This window comes from Mytilus trossulus, unplaced genomic scaffold, assembly GCF_036588685.1.
Source record: "Mytilus trossulus isolate FHL-02 unplaced genomic scaffold, PNRI_Mtr1.1.1.hap1 h1tg000128l__unscaffolded, whole genome shotgun sequence".
NCBI lineage: Eukaryota > Metazoa > Mollusca > Bivalvia > Mytilida > Mytilidae > Mytilus > Mytilus trossulus.
The window spans coordinates 1,906,015-1,928,209 of NW_026963301.1; the positions used below are offsets into that span (position 1 = coordinate 1,906,015).

Sequence of the window (22,195 nt, forward strand, 5' to 3'; positions counted from 1 at the left end):
AACCAAATTTAATCATAATCGGGGACGACGTCCTTATTAAAGTAGTCTTCGTCTCACAACGTATACTACTTAATAACTATTTGACCAAAGATGTTTAAAAACAAAAGACAACGAATTTAATGTCATCTTTCCCTATTTTTGAATGTAATTATAAGTCTGTTCAACTGGCAAGAATACCCCTAAAGCGGACAAATATCTGACAAGCAGTTTATTCTTTAAATTTGCTGTCATTGAATATCAAGAAAGAAAATAAATCCCGAAAATGATTTGAAACTTTAATACTCAATAGCTTTCCTAGAAAATATTCACATCCCTCGGGGATTATTAGTGTACGTCCAGTTGCATATGTCGGAACAGTTGTGGTGATGACGAATTTCTTTCTTTATTCGAGAACAATCTAATTGATATATAAATCTGTGATTTTACTATATTCATAACTTCGATGAACCAAAGCAAGTTATAGATTGACCTGTATTTAAATCAAATTTGTCCTCTTCTTCTTCTTCTTCTTTTGGTATACAATAGTCTATCGAATTGGATGATTACATACTGTTGGTATACGTGGACTAGTCTATTTACAAAACTTTTACCCCAATTTGCACAAAATGTATGTTTCTTTCTCATGTTCAATGTATACATTTTAAATTGTGCTGTAGTTCCGTAACTTTCTATCCGGGCGTATAAACGAATCGTCGACATGTGCGCACATTTTTTTAATCAACATTTCTGGAATGATCCAACTATGTCCTTTACTATTGACAACGAGTAAATATTACATTGTCCCAGAGACATATAATACAATTATATGTCTCTGATTTTCCCCAAATTAACCCTTGGAAAAAATACGTATATTTGTATATCTTAATTTTTTTTTAATTTTTTTTTTTGGTATCATTTTTTTTTTTTTTTATAAATAATATTCTTTACACCAGAAATTTTATTTATAAACAAGCGTATGAGTTAAGTAATGACTAGTATATTATATCACTTTCGGACACGCAAGACAGAGATGTATATTATACATGCACCTTATAGTTCAAAATGGAAAGTTATAAGTTATCAGCCGTGTACACTGATCAATACCTACAGAAGTGAAACGATGCATGAACTTGCAGGCCCGACAGGAAATCGCTTGAATACCTGGTCGTGTCACCTTACACCCCTCACAATACCTTTGGGAGTAATACCTTAAGCCATGCGTGTGATCAGTGGAGCGAAGATCCTAATTTATTTGAATAAAGTATATTACTTTAAAGAATTATGAACGAATTAGATTTTCGAAAACAATTTTCACGGAACTCTTATTTATGATTTGAACTTTGACTTTTTAACTAATTCCAATATTAACAGTTTAAAAATAACAGACTATATGGTTATAAAAAATATAAGAACATTTTCCGAATCAAGTTAGTTAGTCAGATAAAACAACCGTACGATTGACAAGATATCGACACGTAATTACGACAACATCGGTTACTGTAGTTTTGTTTCTTTATGGTTTATAGACATATCGTGATTTTTATTTGGACAAGATAACAAAATGGCGGAACGCAAAGAACTGATACTCAAAATTTTAAATCGATGGTGATCTCTTATCTAGCGGAATAAAACTTTAATATTTATAAATTTGAGCATTTTTATACAGAATGGACATAATATGATTTTTTTATTTTTTTGCGAAGTTTCCCTTTAAAGATAGTAGGACCTTATGTTGAGGTGGATTTTTCTTTTCCATGAGTTAATACTGTATATGCCATTGATTTTCAGGAAGTTGGCTTGTCAGGTTTTGGAATTTTGGTCAGATTTTCGGAATCCTCTGGTTTTATCCATTTTAATGCCTTAACAAATTTTGCCCGGTGACCCCCATTTTTAAAGCAATTGCTTTCATGTCGTCGCGTATGGCCATCTTTGTGACCCAGATCAGAGACTCCGCCCAGATCAAGCCATAGTATTTTGTTAAACAGGCTCCTGGTCTGTCATTCTTAAACACCTATGTATGTTTTCTAATGCAATACATAGCTTGAAACTTTTGAAAAACGTTAGTGGATTTAAGAAGTTTCAGCATACGTTCTTGTAGATGTATTTTTGTATTTAGGGGGACAACCGTTTGACTATCAAAAAACATAGACGTCCGAGTGAAAAAAATGCATTATTATACCTGCGATTCCGTTTTCCGTTCGTACGATGTTTCAACAAAATATGGAATCATTTCAGTTGTTGATTTAGTATTGAAAATTTGACTGAATTATCTTTTATAATATACGGTTTTATATGTTTAATTGGTGTTTTTTTAAGAAAGAGGTCAGGTGCTCTTGTTCATTCATAAAATTGTCGTTCATTCATAAATTTATCGTAAAATCAAAATCACTACACAGGTTATCAGGTTATACGTAGTGTCAAATGATTACCTGTAATCTAAAAATAGACAAAGTTAACTAACCTATTTTGTTGATTTGTTTCCGCAAATAATTTAGAGGAACGAAACCCTTGTTAAAAACACATAACAACAAGTTTGTTTTCCTTTTTTGTCATAACTCCGTAAGATTTATCGATCACCTTACTAATGAAATGGACCCGTCCAAACGTGATAGATGCCAAGTCCAGATGAAGAGATATTTACAATTTGGAATTTTCTAGTTTCATAGATTAAAAAAAGTACATCCTTTTTGGATATCATATTCAAAACTGGGTATGAATGACAAATGATGAAACCATTATCCTCGTCTTTCCAATGGACGAGTCTACTACGTTTGTTGACCCTCGACGGTCCACCGTGTTTGCAATTTTATTTCACATGTTTTCGAAATATTGAAGATCATTTTCACAATGTTTCCTGAAAATTGGATAAATATCAAAAGAGCTGTTTGTTCTTGTTCGTATACTGACGATTTAATGTCATGTTTGTCTGTGATGGCCTCTCTTTTTGGGATTGCATGAGAATTATATATAGTTATCTCGTACCGCATGAGGATGACACATATCAACTGAGCAATAATGTTTGGGACTTAGTTTTTAAGAAATGATGACAAAGTAACATTATGAAAATATTTTTAGTCAGCTGAAATATATATTTATTTTTTACATGTTTATGTCTTGTAAAATATTTTGTTTCTTTCCCGTTTTTCAACATTTGCGTCTGGAAAGTTGAAATGTTTTAACTGAAGTGTTAAATTTAAATTAATTATGAAAATTAAATCAATAAAGGAAATTATTGCCCAGTTACAAACACTACTAGGGGATAATCCATAATAATTTCTCTTGGAGTTATATGTTTCAGCACATGTATATTTGACCCCAAATTTAGCCTGGTAAACGTGTTGTCTCCTTGTGAAATATAAAACTATTAAAAATGACTTTCTGCTAAATTCTTTAATTGATATAAAGTTAAAACCTTCTTAATTCTCACTAGACAACACTCCTGTCATGTTAAATTCTTAAATATATGTGTATGAAAAAAAAGTCCCCAAATCATAAACAAAGTGGCAGCAATTGCTTTTACAGCCTTTCAGGCTTTGATTTAATTTATAATTCTTTTACATGTATAATGATAAGCTGTCTGTTAAAATCTTAAAGAATTGTAATTATTTTTTAATATTTTTTGGGGACTTAAACTTGTCAATGATAAAGCTATGAAAAGTCATGAGAGAACATTTTCCCGCCAAAATTTCAATGGCTAATATATCGAAAACAAGCGCGGTGACCTATATATTTTTTTGGTCTTTGGATTCCTTTGTTAATCCCCTTTCAATATAAACTAGTGTTTTGAAAAGTTAATTACTTTGAAACTGAGAAAGCGAACTCCCTTAAAGCAGCGAAGAGTTATTGAATGAAATCTATTTCTCTTATGTTTTAGTACTTGAAATAAGCGTACATCACAGTATTTGATTTTCTTTTGATTTTTACAGGATGAGAGAACATAATATACACTGAATTTTTCGTAGTATAAGATTAAGTTTTTTTGAACAGAGAATGTCCTACACTAATCAGTATCTATGATCTTGCTTTAAAAATATTGTTCATTTTTCAGTCTCAGAAGAAACAGTGACAAAGAATCTGAAGAGTATGGAGAAACAATTAAAACAGTTAGAAACAGATATAAAGAATATCAGTAAAACTAATGTGGATGGGGATCGCTTTGCTGAAGTTATGAACATATCCTTAACTATAGTAGCTATAAATGTTTAACAAGATTTATTATCATATAATTCAGTTGTACTCTGGATTCAATACCAATTTGTGGATTGTGAATAGTTTGTTTTTTCATGGATATGTAATTTCGTGGTTTTGGCATAGTCTGAATACAACCTGATAAAAAATTATTTTTTATTCCTTGAACTTTTAAATTAATGGTTCACCGTTACCCATTACACCAATGAAAATTGGTTTCAAACAAATGAGGGAGGGTAGGAGGGGTCGTGATCCCCAAATCCCGGGCTTTAAAACACGAAATCCCAAAATCCTGGGCTTAAAAACATGAAATCCTGAAAGCTGTCCCGAAATTCGAAAAAAAGAATTCCAGGATCTGAAAGGGTCAATCCCGAAATCCCGAGCTAAAAAACACCCGATCCCGGAGTCCCGATAAAGGTCCTATCCCCCCTCACAAATAGTAATGAATCTACAGTATTTGTTCTAACAATTGTTGTTCCACTTCGCTGAATTAGGAAATGTGGTATGATTGCTAATGAGACAACTATATCAACCAGATTTCAAATGATATAATTGTAAGCTGCTACTTAGGTCTGTCTATCTCTGTCTACATTTTGTATTTAACGCCATTTTAGTGCTAATTAAAATTGGTCTTCACTATGCTTGGTACATTTCTAAATTGTGAGGCATGGATGAACCTATTTAGATTTTTAAATCTAATGCAATGTCTCGAAATACCAAAGATTTTTCCTTGACTATTATTACTCCTTTATAACATCAGCAAAAGACCAGGCTGATGTATTAAGTGGTATGCAGAAAAAGATGGAATCTTTGTACAAGGAAATGGGAAAGTTCTACACATTTGATTACAAGAAATACAGTTTTGAAGAGTTCTTCCAGGATATAAAAGCATTCCGAGATAGCTTTAGTGTAAGTAGTAATGTATCAAGTGTTCTTGAAGAGAAATTTGAATTACGGACTAGACGTTTAGACTGTCAGACAAAGTCTAAAAATGTGTCAGTCAAAATCAAGTTTTGATCAGCCCTAAATTATTATTCTATTAAAAGAATTTACTGACTTATGTTAGACATTTTGACTGCGATGGTATCAATACATGTCAGACATTTCAAATGTTACAGGCTTACTCTTTCTGTCGAGCCTGCAAAATTTATTTCGCAAAAGCGAGACATAGCATTCCTAGATTCCTTCGTCGTAAATAGAATTAGTACCTGTTATACTTTCAAATTCATGGTTTATATTTACTCACAATTTAGCAATTCTAAATGTTAATACCATTCAGCTCTCTTATCTTAGCTGACAACTTACTTTTGACATTCAAGGAAGTGTTTTAAAAGCTTCCTTCATTATGCAAATTGTAGTTAAAATAAACTTTTGGATTTTTTTCAGAATGCAATGAAGGAGAATGCTAAAATGAGAGAGACAGAAGAGAAGATCAGACGAGCGAAGGAAGCAAAGGATAGAGCACAGAAAGATAAAGCAGCCAAGATGGCTAGAAAGAAGGCTATTGTGGATATGACCATGGGTATAATTGAAATTGTCAATAGAAAAAAATATCCTTGCCATAAGACTAATTATTTTATATGGCAGTCTTTTGACATAATGTATTTCTTTGAATTGATTGTTATTAGTGGGATGCTAATTTTTTGGATAACAAGGGTTTTTGATGACTGATGTACCCATATTTTGACTATTTTATTTATTGTGTCTGTTAAGTTAACACATTAATGTAAATATAATGGAATTTGATGAGACTGTCATCAAAGTGAGAGGGTTAGCGCTATAAAACCAGGTTTAATCCACCATTTTCTACATTTGAAAATGCCTGTACCAAGCCAGGAATATGACAGTTCTAGTCCATTCGTTTTTGATGCCTTTTGTTATTTGATTTTGCCATGTGATTATGGACTTTCCAAATTGATTTTCCTCTAAGGTCAGTATTTTTGTGATTTTACTTTTTAAATTAACCATGAATTTAAATGCTTAAAGGGATAATTCACGATTTTTCACTTTTCATCTTATTATGTTCATAATACCATAAAAAACATATTCACCAAGTTTTATTTTGATATGAAATCTAATAAAGAAGAAAATTGGGTATTATTAATTTTATTTCTTGAAACTTCCTGACTTATGTGACGTAGTTTAAGTCTTTGATGCATGCCGGGAGTGAAAATATCTCATTTAAGTCTTGTTCGTTAACAATCTAATTACGCGATTTAAAGCGCATCGACGACTTTTGGTGTAGCTATTAACCAACGAAAAATAAGTGATAGCCATGCAACTTTTTAAATTAGATCGTGTTGATATTTTAAAACGAATTTTAATAATAAAATTAATTCATACAATAGAACATTTTTATGATTTATTTTCTACAAATACTTTAAACAAACATATGAAATTGACATGATCAATAGTGTATTAAAAATACATGTTTGTATTCTGACGTTTTTGCTTCACTTGCTTGTACGGTGGAAATAAAATGTGTATTGTTTTGAGACACCTATAGAATGTTGAATGCGTTGGTTAACTCAAGGTAATTAAAAGATTAGCATTATTTAATTCTAATCCTTTGATCCTCATTCAATGAAATCAAGGCGTCACGGTTCACTGGCATTTCAGGTGTGAACAACATATTTGTTAACGGGAGTCCGACAAAATTTCAAGATTTATTCATAACCTCAGACACATACTTGTGTACAAGAGGACAATATATACATACATATTAAGATAATACATAGCGAGACAAAATTTCAGACACATGAATGTAAAAAAAATAATTAAAATTAATTAACGGGAATAATTAGATCGCACAATAACTGGATAGCTGTTGTATATTTTTATATTTTGCATAAGATCACTTTTAATGAATTATGACTTTTGATTACTTTAGTGACGATCAAACACTGAATTATTTTAATTGAAGAATTTATAAATAAAAATAGCCTTCTAAACACGAGTTTATGAACTAAAATTTGTACTATTTCAAATTAGGATCGGCAGCCTTAAATATTTCAAACAGAACATTAACAATTGCAATTATATATTTTAGTCCATCCGAAGTGATCTTTAATTGCCTATTTAGGAATTAATGTGCTCATCAAAATATTTAAAATCTGACAACACATGAAGACTTCAGATATTTAAAAAAAAAAGTTTTAAAAAATTGGCAGGAAATAAAAGGATCTAATTGGAATGATATCTACAAATGACGAACAGATATGCTTTTCAAGTGTGAAAAACATCGACAAAATTTAAACATAATCGGGAATGTGTCCTCCTTAAAATACTCTTCGTCTCACACCGTAACTATATATAATACTTTAGCTATTTGACCAACGATGTATAAAAAAAAGACAACGAATTTAATTTCATCTTTCCCTATTTTTTAATGTAATCATAAGTCTGTTTCAACTGGCAAGAATACCACTAAAGCGGACAAGCAGTTTCTTTAACTTGCTGTCATTGAATATCTAGAGAGAAAATAAATTCCGAGATTGATTTGAAACTTTGATACTCTATAGTTTTCCTGGAAAATATTCACATCCCTCGGTATTAGTGTACTTCCAGTGGCGTATATATATTACATGCATTTCGGAACAATTGTGACGAAGACGAATTTCTTCCTTTTTTCGAGAACAATCTAATTGATATATAAATGTCCTTAACTTCGATGAGACAGAAAAGTTATATATCGACCTGTATTTAAATCTCTACCTCTTCTTCTTCTTCGTTTGGTATACAATAGTCTATCGACATTTGATGATTACTTACTGTTGGCATACGTGGACTTGTAATTTTACAAAACTTTTACCCCAGTTTACACTATACGCAAAATGTATGTTTCTTTCTTATGTTCTATGTATAAATGTATATATTTTAATTTGAGCTATAGTTCCGTAACTTATTATCCAGGCATATATACGAATGGTCGACAAGTGCGTACCTTTTTTTAAATCAATATTTCTGGTATGTTCCAATCTGTCCTTCACCATTGACAAACGAGTATATATTACATTTTACCAAATTTACCCTTGGAAAAAAATTCGTATATAGATTTTTATTTCATCAGATCTGTTTGGTTTTTTTTTGTATTATTTCTATTTTTATAAATAATTTTCTTTTAACCAGAAATGTTATTCGTAAACAAGCGTATATGTTTAGTAATGACTATATATTATATCACTTTCGGACACGCAAGATAGAGATGTATATTATACACCTAATAGTTCAAAATGGAAAGTAATAAGTTATCGGCCGTGTACACTTATCCATATACTAAGAAGTGAAACGATGCATGAATTTGCAAACTCGACAGGAAATCGCTTGAATACCTGGACGTGTCACCTCGCACCCCCTACAATACCTTTGGGAGTAATACCTTTAGCCATGCGGGTGATCAGTGGAGCGAAGATCCTAATTTATTTGAATAAAGTTTATTACATAAAAGATTTATGAACTAATTAGATTACCGAAAACAATTCAAGTTTCACGGAAGACTTATATATGATTTGAAATTTTGACTTTTTCACTAATTCCTATATTATCAGTCTAAAAATAACAGATCATGGTTATTAAAAAAAAAAGAAAATTTTCCGTATCAAGTTAACTAGTCGGATAAAACAAGTTAACTAGTCGGATAAAACAACCGTACGATTGACGAGATATCGACACGCAATTACGACTACATCGGGTTACTGTAGTTCTGGTCCTTAGACATATCGTGACTGCAAATCGGACAAGGTAACAAAATGGCCGACCGTTGAGAATTGATACTCTAAATTTAAAATCGATGGTGATCTCTTATCTAGCAGAATAAATCTTTAATATCTATAAACTTGAGCATTTTTATAAAGAATAAACATAATATCAATTTTTGATTTTTTTGCGAAGTTTCCCTTTAATGATTTACAAATATTCAATAGGCTAATATTTAAACTTTGGCAAAAACCTTGAAATCAAAAATATTCATGGAAATACATTTTTTCTCAGTCGTCAAAAAAAGTGTATCCATGACAATGAATGAATCACAGCATGGTATACATTTCAACAATGTGTTAAATATGATTTAGATATCTGGTTACAGAATAAAATTGAGAATGGAAATTGGGAATGTGTCAAAGAGACAACAACCTGACCATTGAATAGACAACAGCAGAATGTCACCAACAGGTCTTCAATGTGACAAGAAATTCCTGCACCTGGAGGCGTCCTTCAGCTGGCCCCTTAGATACATATTGTTCATTCTTGTGTACAAATTCAGAAGCCTATTAGATAGATATTGTTCATTCTTGTGTAAAAATTAAAGACATGATATTTCTTAATTTGAGAATTTACATAATATTCGATATCTCTTTTATATGAATATAAAACGTAGAAGAAAAAAAATCATCTGAAGAAAAAAATTAACTGATCTTTGAATTCAAAGTTGTATCATAATGCAACCAGGAACACAATTGTATCATATTATGACTATTGTTTTATATTATAACAAGAGATATGTTTTGCTTGCAGAAGGAGACCAGGAAGGTGTTATGGATAATTTGTTAGAAGCCTTGAAGACTGGTTCTGCCTTCAATAATGTCAGAGAAAAACGTGACCGGAAACAAAGGACGCCTAGAGCGGCAGGAGGTAATGTCATTGAAATAGTCATAAGTTATCAGAACTCAATTGATTTTAGATCTTTATTGATGTTTCATATCTCTGAAGCTCCTGCAAGTTGTTTTGTTCATTTAATAACAATTTTTTTTTGTCATTCAATAACAATTGTCAGTAATCTCTCAACAAACTTAAATGTTTGAAACTTTCAAATAAAATGAAAAAGCTTTAACATTTAAAAGTCTACAAGAATAATTGATTTTGAGGGACGTTGGTAGGTAAAATAAGTAGCTTAACCTATTAGGTGAAGTATATATTGATGTGAGTTGAATGGAAAAAAAGAATATATCCTTAACACTGGACTAAACCAAAAGAAAGGATTAGGATTCTCATGCTGTTTTGTTTTTAATCACAAAGTCACTGATGGCGCTTTCAATACAAATCCTTTTAAATGTCCATTAATAAGCCTCCTTTTTATTGCTAATATTTTGTTTTATGTGGATGGATATTTGTTATGATCAGTCAACAAATCATTGGAAGAAAACTTTGAAATTTCAGAAAAAAATTAAATGTATGTGGGAGAAGGGATTTTTTATGAAAAAGTTGTGGAAAGCATTTTATGAATCCAAACCCCCTTTTTACATAGCAGAACCATCAATGCATATTCAAGCATAGAAAAATTACAGTGAAATAACTATTATAATTTTAATCAGTTGTATTTTGTTTTTCAATCTGAAAGTGAGGCGTCCAAAAATAATAGTTACAGAGCTATAGGTATACATGTATTCAAACAATATACTAATTTTATGGAGCATGAAACCAATATTTAAAAATTATGGAATTGATCATGTAAAAGTACTTTCCTTTGAGAGATTCGTCTCAAATATAAGATAGATTAAAATTATATTTAATCAGATTCTTTATGGTGTCAACAGCAATAGGATGTTGCAATTTTCTCTGTACACATTATTCTCTTTATCTGTGATACATTCTAATAAAAACTGATATTCATCTTCAATGTTATTATAACTACACTTGTACACATCTATTAGTTTGTCTATCATATGTATGTTAAAGATCTTACCTCACTTCTCTTGTGCCATTTCATATATCTGTTGTTTTATAATTTTAAAAGGCTGTTCCATAAATATAAATGGAAACTTTTTTTTTTTTGGTGGAGAAATAAGTCATAGCTACAATTTCTTAAGGAAAGACTTCAAGGTGCCTGTCCCAGATGGAAATTTTGTTTATAATATTTTTAAGGGATTTTCATTTTGGATATAATGTCACTTTTTATTTTAAAGAAAAAGATAAATTTTATTATCTGGCCTATTTGGGCAAAATGTATTGAAGTACTTCATGAGCAAAGGAAGATTTCTCTCCCTTTTATTTTCATCTTCCTGTTACGATTACAGCTTAAAAATAGAAAAGTATGTAAAGAAAAAAGTCTGCAAATCGTTAAAACTGATACTGAATATTATTTTGATAGATTGTTTATATAATACTTAATTTTTAAAGGTTTAAAAAAAAAAATGCACTAAATAAAAACTAGAATATTCATGTATTTCCTGTATATATCAACATTAGAAATACTTGAGGCTTTTGTTTTGTTATAACATGAAACAATGAACAGAAATTATCATGAACAAATGATCACCAGGCTGTAATAAAGCAAATATGAATAACTTAGATTTTACCACCATACTGATAGAATAAATCAGCTATCCTTTAGATAGTGGTCATTTCTCATTATAATCTTTATAAATCTTTGTAGATTATCGTTGATTATCTCAACGAGATTGATTTTCTCGCTTGAGCTGGTACAGCGAAAGTGAGAAAAGCAATCGAGTTGAGATGATCAATGATAATCTGTTTATCGCTATTTTACCTATGACGACGTTGTCAATTTCAATGTCGATTTCGTTAGCAATGCCACGTGGCCTCCTTAGTTTCTAGCGATAATTTTTCCATATCAAGCGAGAAGCATGATATGAAAATTATCACAAAAAAAGATCAAAGGAAAAATGCACAAAATAGCGATAAATGTCTTTATTTAGTAGAGACGACTTGGCTTACATATATATCTGTTCCAGTAGTTGCACAGTATACATACTTTCAAGCTGATCATACACTTGGCTTTTTTCATGCTTCATTGAACAGGACATTCCCGTGAGATCAATCATGGTAATACTAGAGTGGTTTGGATATGAGTACCCTTTTCCCGTCTTAACGAAAGAAGATCATTTCTTTAATAATATTTTTATTCATTTATATATAATACTTAGGGGTGTATTTAGTAAAAGTTTGATATTTTAAGATTTGTAGATAGAAATTGTGTATGAAATTTGTCTATTTGAAAATTTATAGGACAAGGAGAAAGGCTGTATTAAACCTAAAAAATTAAGTTTTAAATTTAAAGGAATTACAGAACATGGATGCATTCTCCAAGCTGTCATATGACAATGAAGGTCACAATATTTTAGGGGAAAAAAACAAAAATTTGAAAAGACTAGAAAATAATCAAGAGAAGCTTCTTATGTTTTATTCAAAACATTTTTGATAGTTTAATTAGTATTTTGGACATAATAGTTGAGCATATTATAATATATTTATAATTGGGGAAAATAATGTTTCAAAAGGTTTTTTTTAAACAAAAATAATAAAAAAAGAAATATTTCACAAAAGTTTGAAATGATCTTCACTTGTAAAAAGACATCTGACTGAACCCATGGTTTTGGGATATTTAAATATCAAAATTGATCAAATGATATCAAACTGCTTTAAATGCATCATACATGTATGTCATAAACCCAGGGATAGCAAACAAACAGTTCCTGCATAATCAAAGACAAATACATTGAGGTGAGGCAAAGAATTGGAGGGTAGCTTTTTTTAAGTAGAGTTTTACGGATTTGTAGTAATGTGGGATTTTTTATAAACTTGGACATTTTTAGATATGTGGGATTTTTTGTAAACTTTTGATATTTTTTTCATGTGTTCATTTATACAATTGAAATGAAGGTATTCTGAATATAGGTCTTATGGTTGAAGATACCTTTTTCTAACATCAAGAATGCTATAATAGAGGTATGATAGTGTTCAATAATCTAGTAAATATTTTCCATTAATAATCAAATTGCTAGGCTTGATGGCTAAACATGTCTACCAAGAAAACAATTTCTTTGCAAAATTTTTTGAAGTTTTTTCTTTTATGTTGATTATTTTCTGTTTATGTAAAATGAGCATAATAAGAATTTTTAATCTTAAAAGAAAAAGGTATATTAACCTTAGAATTATATAGCAGAAATGTGATAAGTTGAAATATCCTACTAATTGTCGTTTAAATTTTGTCCTCTGACACTTTTTTCTATTTTCTCTTACTGACTAGCAGATAGATTTTCCAACTTGTCTCGTTCTCGTGTGTGGCACGATAAACCCCTCGTCAACGGTGATGGATTAGACGACCACGGTGGTAAAATCGTGCATGGCTCATCGTCATACTGGTTTGTTTCTCAATACACTGCCATGCATGGTCTGTTAAATGTTGTCTGTTAGCATATCGTAGAGGGAGAGATTTATAAATTGCTGTTGTATTGGGTTGTGCTGCATTCATTTGGTTTTGTTGCTTTGAATTTTTATTATTTTTTGTTGTTATGTATATTCCCAAGATTGTTATGTGAAATATTTACATACAGAAAATATTATTGCCTTTTTTGATGTTTCAGAGATTTAAGCAATACCAGAGTACTATTTATATGTTCATGAAAATTTGCATGAAATATGCAAAATTTTACTATGATTCCCATATAAACTATGTACTCAGTTCTTTTTTTTTTTATGGAGATTAGAAAAGGATACACATGAAGAACTTTTTTTGTTTTTTTTTTGTTTTAGTTTTTTTGTTTTATTTTTGTGTGTGGGAATTATTTTTCGTGTATCTGTTATGTATGAATGTAGATTTAAAAGTTTGTGTTTTTTTGTTTGTATTTTTGTGAAAAAAAGTTGATATATGATTGCAGCATGTTACAGCAGACGTCGAAGTCTGTTAGCAAGTATTGAACATTGAGGTAACTCATGACATAATATACAACATACAGAGGACTAACAGGATTAATCTAAAATATTCAGTGTATGATAGATATATGACCTTTGACCCACTCACTCATTTTCTTAAAAAATATACATAAATCCATTTGAAAAAAATATGCATTTCTATTTTTTTTTATTTATTTTTTTTTCATAAAAAGATCATTCATGTGAAGGAAAATAATTTCAGTTAAGTAATATTTTTTTTGTTGAACTATATATTCTGTTCAAATATTTTGGGAGAGTAGAATGGGGTTTGAGGAGGAGGGTGGCATCATTTCATTCATCATGTATGCTTACATGTAACTGCTGCATGATTGTATATTGTAATTTTGTTATGACCTGCTTAAAACAACAACTATATGCTTGTAAAGTGCTGTATATGCCTAAAAGAAAGAAAAAAACATTGTTCCACTAGTTTACATTTACATAAAAAATACTTTAAATAGTCATAATATAATTTTTTTGTAATAAATGTTTGAATTGAGCATGTATTATGGGTCCATGTCAATTTTGTTTCTCAGTAGAAAAAAATGAAAATACTCTTGAAAAAAAACCCCGCTTATTAGTGTGCTGAAACATTTACAGCAAATTGCCTTGAGTGTGTGGGCAAAGTTAATACCTTTGGTTATCTTGCTTGCTAGATGAGCCATGAAATTAGTATCATGATACGTAAACTACCCTCTTTTCAGAGAAGTCTAGTCCTAGAGACTAGATTGCTTATCTGTTGGAATAGTCTACTCTTAAAGGAGGGTAGTTTACCTAACCTAATAATGACTTCATGGTTCAGCTAGCTAGCAAGCTAACCAAAAGTATTACCTTTTACTACAAACTCAAGGCATTTTGCTGTAATTTACTAACTTTATTATGCCAAATATCAGCAATTTGCAATTCATGGAAATATATTTTGATGAATTTAATATAGGTATAAATGTAAAGCTCATTTACATATCAAGATCAATAAAAATAGCATCAAGCTTCATCTAGTTTTACAATACTTTGTGACGTGATCCTTGGATGTTCTTCTTTCTGTTTGTCAGAAAATTTTTATCTTTGATATCAAATGTAATGCACATGTTTGAAATTGTTGTCAATTTTTATCAGCAACTATATAAGTCACATGCTTCTTGATATTTAAGATATCTAGCTTCATCTTCAACTTCAAATCAGAGCTTCCTGAAATTTTGCATAAAGCTTCATTAGAGAAGATGTGATGTGATTTCACATGAGTTGCTTATCAATTTCTTGCTTTTTCAGGAATACTTATGTATATCCTTGCCCAAAATGGCCATGTATGAAATTTTCTCTAGAACTTAGTATAATTTTTTATATGCATAACATTGGATTATGGTAGGTGTGATATGAATAATAAGTATAATGCTAAATAAAGAAAATTAATATTTGTATACATGTACTAATATATGTTTGAAGTCATTTATTTACAAACTTAAATTATACTTTTAGCTGAAAGACGTGCTCAACTCTCTCGATCTAGATCTAGACAGAATCTCTTCAACTTAGATAATACAACATTGACAGAAATCAGTTTTGATGATCCGAATACAGCTCCATCTCAAAACAAAAAAGAAGACAAAGTTGATATAGAAAGGGACACTAATTATAATCACGAAAAGGCAGGGGAAAGACGAAATTCAAAAACAAAACAATCGTCCATTGATACAGACGAGAGTGACGCTGAAAAACTGCTGGCTCGGCTTAAAGCTTTGTGAAAAGTATCTTATTCCAGTTCATATTTGCATTTGTTGTAATTATGACTGTATAGACATTTTTATGTTTTCATCATATAGTCATAATCCTTGCTCATGCCATAATGTTAACGTCAAAAGTGATACATGTATCTGTCTTCCATCAAAATATTCTTTAAAATAATCAAAAGTATGGCAAGTCATTGAATTTTTTGTATTTATAAAATTTCACTCTACCTGTAGAAGTCTTTGGATTGCACGTCTTTCATTTCTTACAACAGTCGTAGGTGTAATCAAAAATTGCATTAATGACTCTCAGCAAAATGTTTGTCCTGAATATGTGCCATGCACATTGTATGTGGTTCATAAAAGGAGATTTATTTAGTAAGCATTGGTATCTCATGTGAACACTTTTAAGTGGTTAAGAGTAGTTTATAGGCAGTTTTAGTAGTTGAAAAGTAACTTTTGACCAGTTTAAATGGTTGTTACTTATGAATCAACAACTGATTTTGTTAACTTATCCATATATGAATGAAAACTGCACGACTTGCTTTCTTGTACACTAAAAATTACATAATTATGTTGACTAAAATGATATCTTTTGTTTACAATGCTTTTGATTAGTATCCTATTTCAATTGTAACACCACATGAAATATGTAAAATTAGGTTATATGAAATACAGACTCACTGTAAATATTAAGAAGGGAATACATATCATTATGGCATGAGCATTGAACTCATCTATCATAATTGTCTGTCTATGGTGTACAAATACTACAACAAAGACTGTGATATTTTTTACAACTAGGTCACATGGTTTTGCCTGTAGTCATGTGACTCTAGTTCTATAATTGAAACTTACATATTTGTTAACACTGTATAACTATTTTATGTTTGCTTCATGTTTTGTACCATATTGTAAGGGATATTTATTCATCTGAAATGCTGATGGTTTGTTTAGACACAATCAAATCAATTTAAAGACTCACTTGTTTGTCACCAAATGAGAACAAAGGTTTGAGGAATTTTTTTTCTCAACTGCTCAAAGAAAAGTAAATGATTTTTTTGTCTGAAAATAATCAATACTCGATAGTTTGAATTCAGCTGGTTTTGCATTTTGATAAGATGTAGCAACGAAATTGACCCGAAGTTTATGCTAAGTGGATAAGAATTCATATGGTCCTGCAGATGCTGAAACAGCAGAAATGGACAAATTTGAAAAACTGATATTTCTTTTTAAAAAGAAAAGGAAAAATAGAAATAGAATTTGCTGCCACTTTTTCAAGACATACAGAATTGAGAATCTTCAAATTTAGTTCATGTGATCTTGACCACCTTTTACATTTTGTTATCAAGGGAAGATAATGCAATTAATAACAATTGATTTGTCTCCCTTTTTGAAAAATGCATAGTGACTAAATTTACATACACAGATTATAAAAATCAAATTTATGTGACACGTAATTCTGTAAAATTTTCATTTCTCAAAATGTGGTGATAAACATTATAAAAGTATATATTATTTAAGTAATTAGCATTTAGTCATAGATGCATGATTTTTTTTTATCATTTAAATTTTCTTTGACATACCTGCCAAATTTTAGTTTATATGTGATTAATGATCCAGCAGTCAGTTTTCCATGGTTTACAGAATATATGAGCTTCATATATAGATCAAGCATTGATATCTAGTTTCAATTTAAAAAAACCTGAAGGTTACAATATTTTGAATTTAAAAAAAAATTCTAATGCATAATGACAAAAAAAGTGATATAGGATGTATAGTAACTGGGAAATTAATGGATAGTAATAATTGGTAAGCTAGTATGGAATTATCTTCTAAAGGACATGAGGGTTGAATGGATTTGCCAGACTGTCTTTCATTTTTCTGAGTGGTATTAAATACCTGTTAAGAGAGTGTAACCCTTTTGAAAAAACTAAACTTGGCAGGTATGGTGTGGACTTCCCAAAATTTACATTATTCATTTTCATTTAGCTTCAATTATCTGAATATGTTTCATTATTTTGTATGTATATATTGCATATAGATTTTATTTTTGTAAATAAGTACTGTAAATTTGTATATATTGTAACAAAACATATATTATATATATAAATGAACATTTTACATAGCTCACTATTCTACTTGTATATTGCTTATTTGTAGAAGATGAATACTGTTTTCCTATAATTTGTGGTTTTCTGCTTTTGACCAAAACTTTTATCTCAGAGTCATATATAAAATGATAGTCAAGTCTTTTCACCACTGAGATTTCATGAAATTTTTTGGAATTTGTTATTGATCAAAATAGATCCTAGATTTTATAAGAAGTAATTGCAAAGTATTAAAAATTGTGTGTCCTGTTTATGAATTTGTTTTAAAATATGGCTATTGTCTGCAAATTTCGCTTTGATCTGTTCTGTGATAATTTTTCATATCATGCTACTCAAGTGATATGGGATTCTCTTAGTTAAGCAGAAAGATAATGTTTGAATTCATTAGCCTATGTCATTGACGTTACATAGGAAAACAGTCATAATCAAATAATTAACGGTTTTTAAAACTGGAGGATATTTCTCTTAAAAAATAGTTAAATTAAAATTATTCTATAATTTGATTTTTTTTGGGTTTCCTTGTAAAATGTATTTTATAAGATTTTTTTAAGTTGAGTTTTGCATGCTAAAATCAAAGCTTTTCTATGTAACATAACAGTACCCAAAACAAAAAAAATAATTCGGTAGAAGATATAAAGGTCTTCTTGGTTTAAAACATGTTTGCTCATCTCCAAAACTTACTAACAGGTGTTTCATAAATTAATGGCATATTAATATTTTTAACATTCCAAGTAAATGTTCAGGTTTCATTCGCCTGTTGTTTTGGTTATAATTTTCTTAATTTCATCATCATTTCGTTATAGATTTCAAAGACATAGAGTTCACAATAAATTAAAGGTGCTATACTACACAAGGTATGGGCATCAACTATTGATTTAATATGGAATTTTTCAGTCTGCAAATGTCTTATCTGGTGGCACTGTTGTTATATCTCATTCTTTTGACCTTGACATAATTTACTTTTGGTCTTTGACACCTATTAAAAAAAATTATTGAAAATTATCAAAGTTTTGGAATTTTATGTTTTATAAATTGATCCCTTCCTATTTTTCTTCAATATTTCAAATCATTTGAAATTTTAAGTGATTTGAAATTAAAAAAATCTCAAAGATTTCGAAAATGAAAAAAAGTTATGACAAAGATTTATAGAGTTGTGCCTGAAGCAAAACGAAGGTGCTATTAAATATTTATTAAGAAATTGCTATGTATTCTTATAAGTCACTGCCCTTTATGCTTTTATTTTATGAAATAATTGAATTGTACTAAATTTATTTAAAAATATAACTAGTGCTTATTTTATTTAGTCAGTAAAAGGGGTTGTTTTTATTATGATTTGATTGTAATTATTGATTTCTTTATGAACAGATGTTAATTTTACAAATATTGATGCAAGACTTCAAATATTTTCTCAAAATTTAGGAATCTCCCTCCAATTACCTGTCTTCTATAAGGAAGGTAAATGTCTCTCTTTTGTGAAAAGTACCCCTATTTCTCTCCTTTTCAACATCTTTTCATTACAATTAGTCATTGACCTGTCAAATGTTTCCACTACTGTCAAAACAACACTGCATTTTACAAAACATGGAGAACTCATGCAAGCTGCCTAAAATGATGTTAATTTAAATTATTTACATAATAGTTGGGAAAATAATTTACACTTCATAGCATTACATGTAAGTAAAACAAAGTATCATGAAAACTACCAGAATTTGGTTACAACAAATTTCCTTGTAGATGATTGTCCTCAGAAAAAAACGGTTTGTAAAGTTGACACCTACAACATACTTATTTAGCATATCATGACCATTTATCAACATTTGTAGATATAAACAATACTATGATCAAAAGGAGGTCATGGGATCACTCTTTGATGTGGTAAATATAAACTTTTGGGATTTTTTAAAACAGATTATAAATAAGCTTAGAGGTCAACTATTAATAACATGTATTAATCAAAACAAAAGATAGTAAATGTTGTAAATGTATACATTGATAAGTTTTCATGGTTTACACACAAGTTACTATCAGATTTTTTCTACTATTAAAATGGTTCAAGTAGAAAGTTTGACGTGAAAAGAGTAGTACATGACATTAGGTATGTGTATATCATTCAATTTAGCATGTTACATCAAGTAAGAATATTGTTTTATCCTGGCCAGTTTGCATTTTGAAAGGACAGAATTTTATCCTGACACTTTGCAGGTATGTTTGACCCCAAACTTAATTGACTAGTATTGTCAGTTTTCCGGCCACTTGCCAAAGTATCTCTATGGCTTTCCTCTTCCAATAAAAACTTACCAGCTAGACATGCTAGATATAGCCAAAAGTGCTAAGAGTGGTGTTATCAAAAATCAAAAACTAACAAATAGAGGAAAACTTTGCACCTTATAATATAGGATAATACATTTTGATTTAATTTTAAGAAAATGGAGGGTATCATGGGTATAGTAAAAAGAGAAAATGCTTTTATTGCAATTTTCCACCTTGAAGGTTTCTATAAGGTCATAAAAAAACTCATCATGAAAGGTCTCTTAATCAAATATGTAAAATGGACATTAGATGGGGAGTTGAAGCAAGGATTTTTGTAATGCTGACAGAATCATAAGTTTTCTACAGGTTGTGACTACCCTTGTCACTACAGCTGCATTCCAATGCATCATTCCAAAGTTTGTATAACAACATCATCAATATTCAATAGTAATTAATATTTTTGTATAACTGCTAGTCATTTTGGGCTGTTACTTTTGATATATTTGTTATTTTACTTTTCATCTGTTATTTATATAATTATTTTATTGTTGTGTTCAAATTTCTTTGAGAAATGAAATAACAATGGCAGATTTACAGATACTAAAGTTTGAAATTTGTATAGAACTAAGCAAGACTTCTAATTAGATGTCTCTTTATGTAATTACTGCTTCATAATTATAGATTTTTTTATTTTAATTAGAGTCTAACTGAAAATCACCTTTTCTTTAAATAGAATGCTAGTTATAAAACAAGCATACCATATGCAAGATTTTTTCATTCTAGTGGCAAAAGTTGTTCTGTTTGAAAAAGCATTTTAGGATTTATATTTTTTCAGTTTGTTTTTACAATAGCATAGGTTAATATTTAATAGTAAATAATATTATGGTTTACAGTGTTATTTTAAGCTTTTCAATCTATTTTTAGAATACTATAAAGCCAGTTATTTGCTTATGTTAGTATATATTCATGCAGTCATGATTGCCACAAAACAGTTGTTATATAAAAGTGAATTATCTTATTCTTGTTTTATTATTTATGTATCCCCTTGACCAATGAGTTTATAGTTTTTTTTTGTTGGAAAAGCATTATATGAATGAAAAGATAAGCTTTGAGTCCTCCATTGAGGTCATGTATTGCTTTTGAAGAAATTTATTATGTATCTTACTGCTATAGAACAAATGAGTCAGTTTGGCTATGAATCTTTAAAAACCGGTTGATTAAAAGAATGAATAATGAAGATGTGTGCATGTTTGTAATGAGTAGTCTTAGAGGAGGTGCAACACTCAGGAGCATCAGGAATCAAAGTGATCAAACTGAAAACATTCCACTTGCAAACAATGTTCAAGAAGTGGTTTAAATACTTGTTTTTAAGATTTCTTCTATTTAATCCCATAAAAGTGTCTATCTGAGAACCTGTAGACTTCAATCAACATTAAAATAAAAACCCATGATCATATATGCATATACATTGAGTCCATCAAATTGGGTGTATTAAAAAATGTCACTAAAAAGTTCCTACTTACAGAATACAAGACAAAGTGAAAAGTCATTGGATGCTTACATATAAAGTAGGATATTATTGAAATCATAAATTGTAAATTACTACAATGGCATTCCTTATTCACCCCTTGTAAACCAATTCAAGGGTTAAGATATAGGTAACATATTCATGTAAGAGAGGGTAATCTTCTCTATTCAACTTCAAATGTACTATGCAAACAATGGTTCTAGTATTGGTAAATTGTAAGTAAATAGTTTAGGCCAGTAGATCCAAAATCTATTGATATATTTAACATGCTTCCTACTGGATAATGAACACCATTAACCTTTAGTCAGATGCTTAGAGAAGAGGTACTCTTATAGTCATCAGTAAATAATAGCACAGGTCGTAGTCGTCTGTTCCATTCATGGTATATTTGTATCTTATTATGTTCTCTTCCTGAATACGCTGTATTTGTCTCTTGACCTTAACAGCCTTCACTAAATCATTGACATAAGGCTGACCAGGAAAGAAAATGGACGCCTCGAAAAAAGAATTACGATCCAGTCCCAATTAAAAATGTGTTTTTTACCAAAAACAAAAGAAGATAAGAGGGAAATTTTACAGACAAAATGATCAGCATTTTTCGTGTACAATATTGGAAAGTGTCTTATTGCTGAGTATGCACAAAGAACAAAGGTGAGCAACATAAGCTCCTTAGAACCTCTAATCAATTTAAATGATTGTGTTATATAGGTATCAGCCTCAAAGGTGTCCTAATTATAAAACAAGAG

The 22,195-nt window shown here is 29.9% G+C and overlaps 1 protein-coding gene across 3 annotated transcripts in view; it reads left to right on the plus strand.

The window, feature by feature from the left end:
- The window catches only part of LOC134700257 (protein diaphanous homolog 2-like), a 63,129-nt gene extending 42,190 nt beyond the window's left edge, over positions 1-20,939 (plus strand). For 2 of the 3 annotated variants that reach the window (XM_063561613.1, XM_063561612.1), the window contains exons 20-24: positions 4,028-4,150; positions 4,910-5,076; positions 5,554-5,689; positions 9,679-9,795; positions 15,313-20,939. In XM_063561613.1, the coding sequence (XP_063417683.1) occupies positions 4,028-4,150; positions 4,910-5,076; positions 5,554-5,689; positions 9,679-9,795; positions 15,313-15,578 (809 nt within the window). In that variant the 3' untranslated portion in view covers positions 15,579-20,939. Of the gene's footprint in view, positions 1-4,027; positions 4,151-4,909; positions 5,077-5,553; positions 5,690-9,678; positions 9,796-13,153; positions 13,266-15,312 lie in introns of all 3 variants that reach the window. The other variant, XM_063561614.1, reaches the window with a different exon arrangement.
- Positions 20,940-22,195: the final 1,256 nt, after the last annotated feature.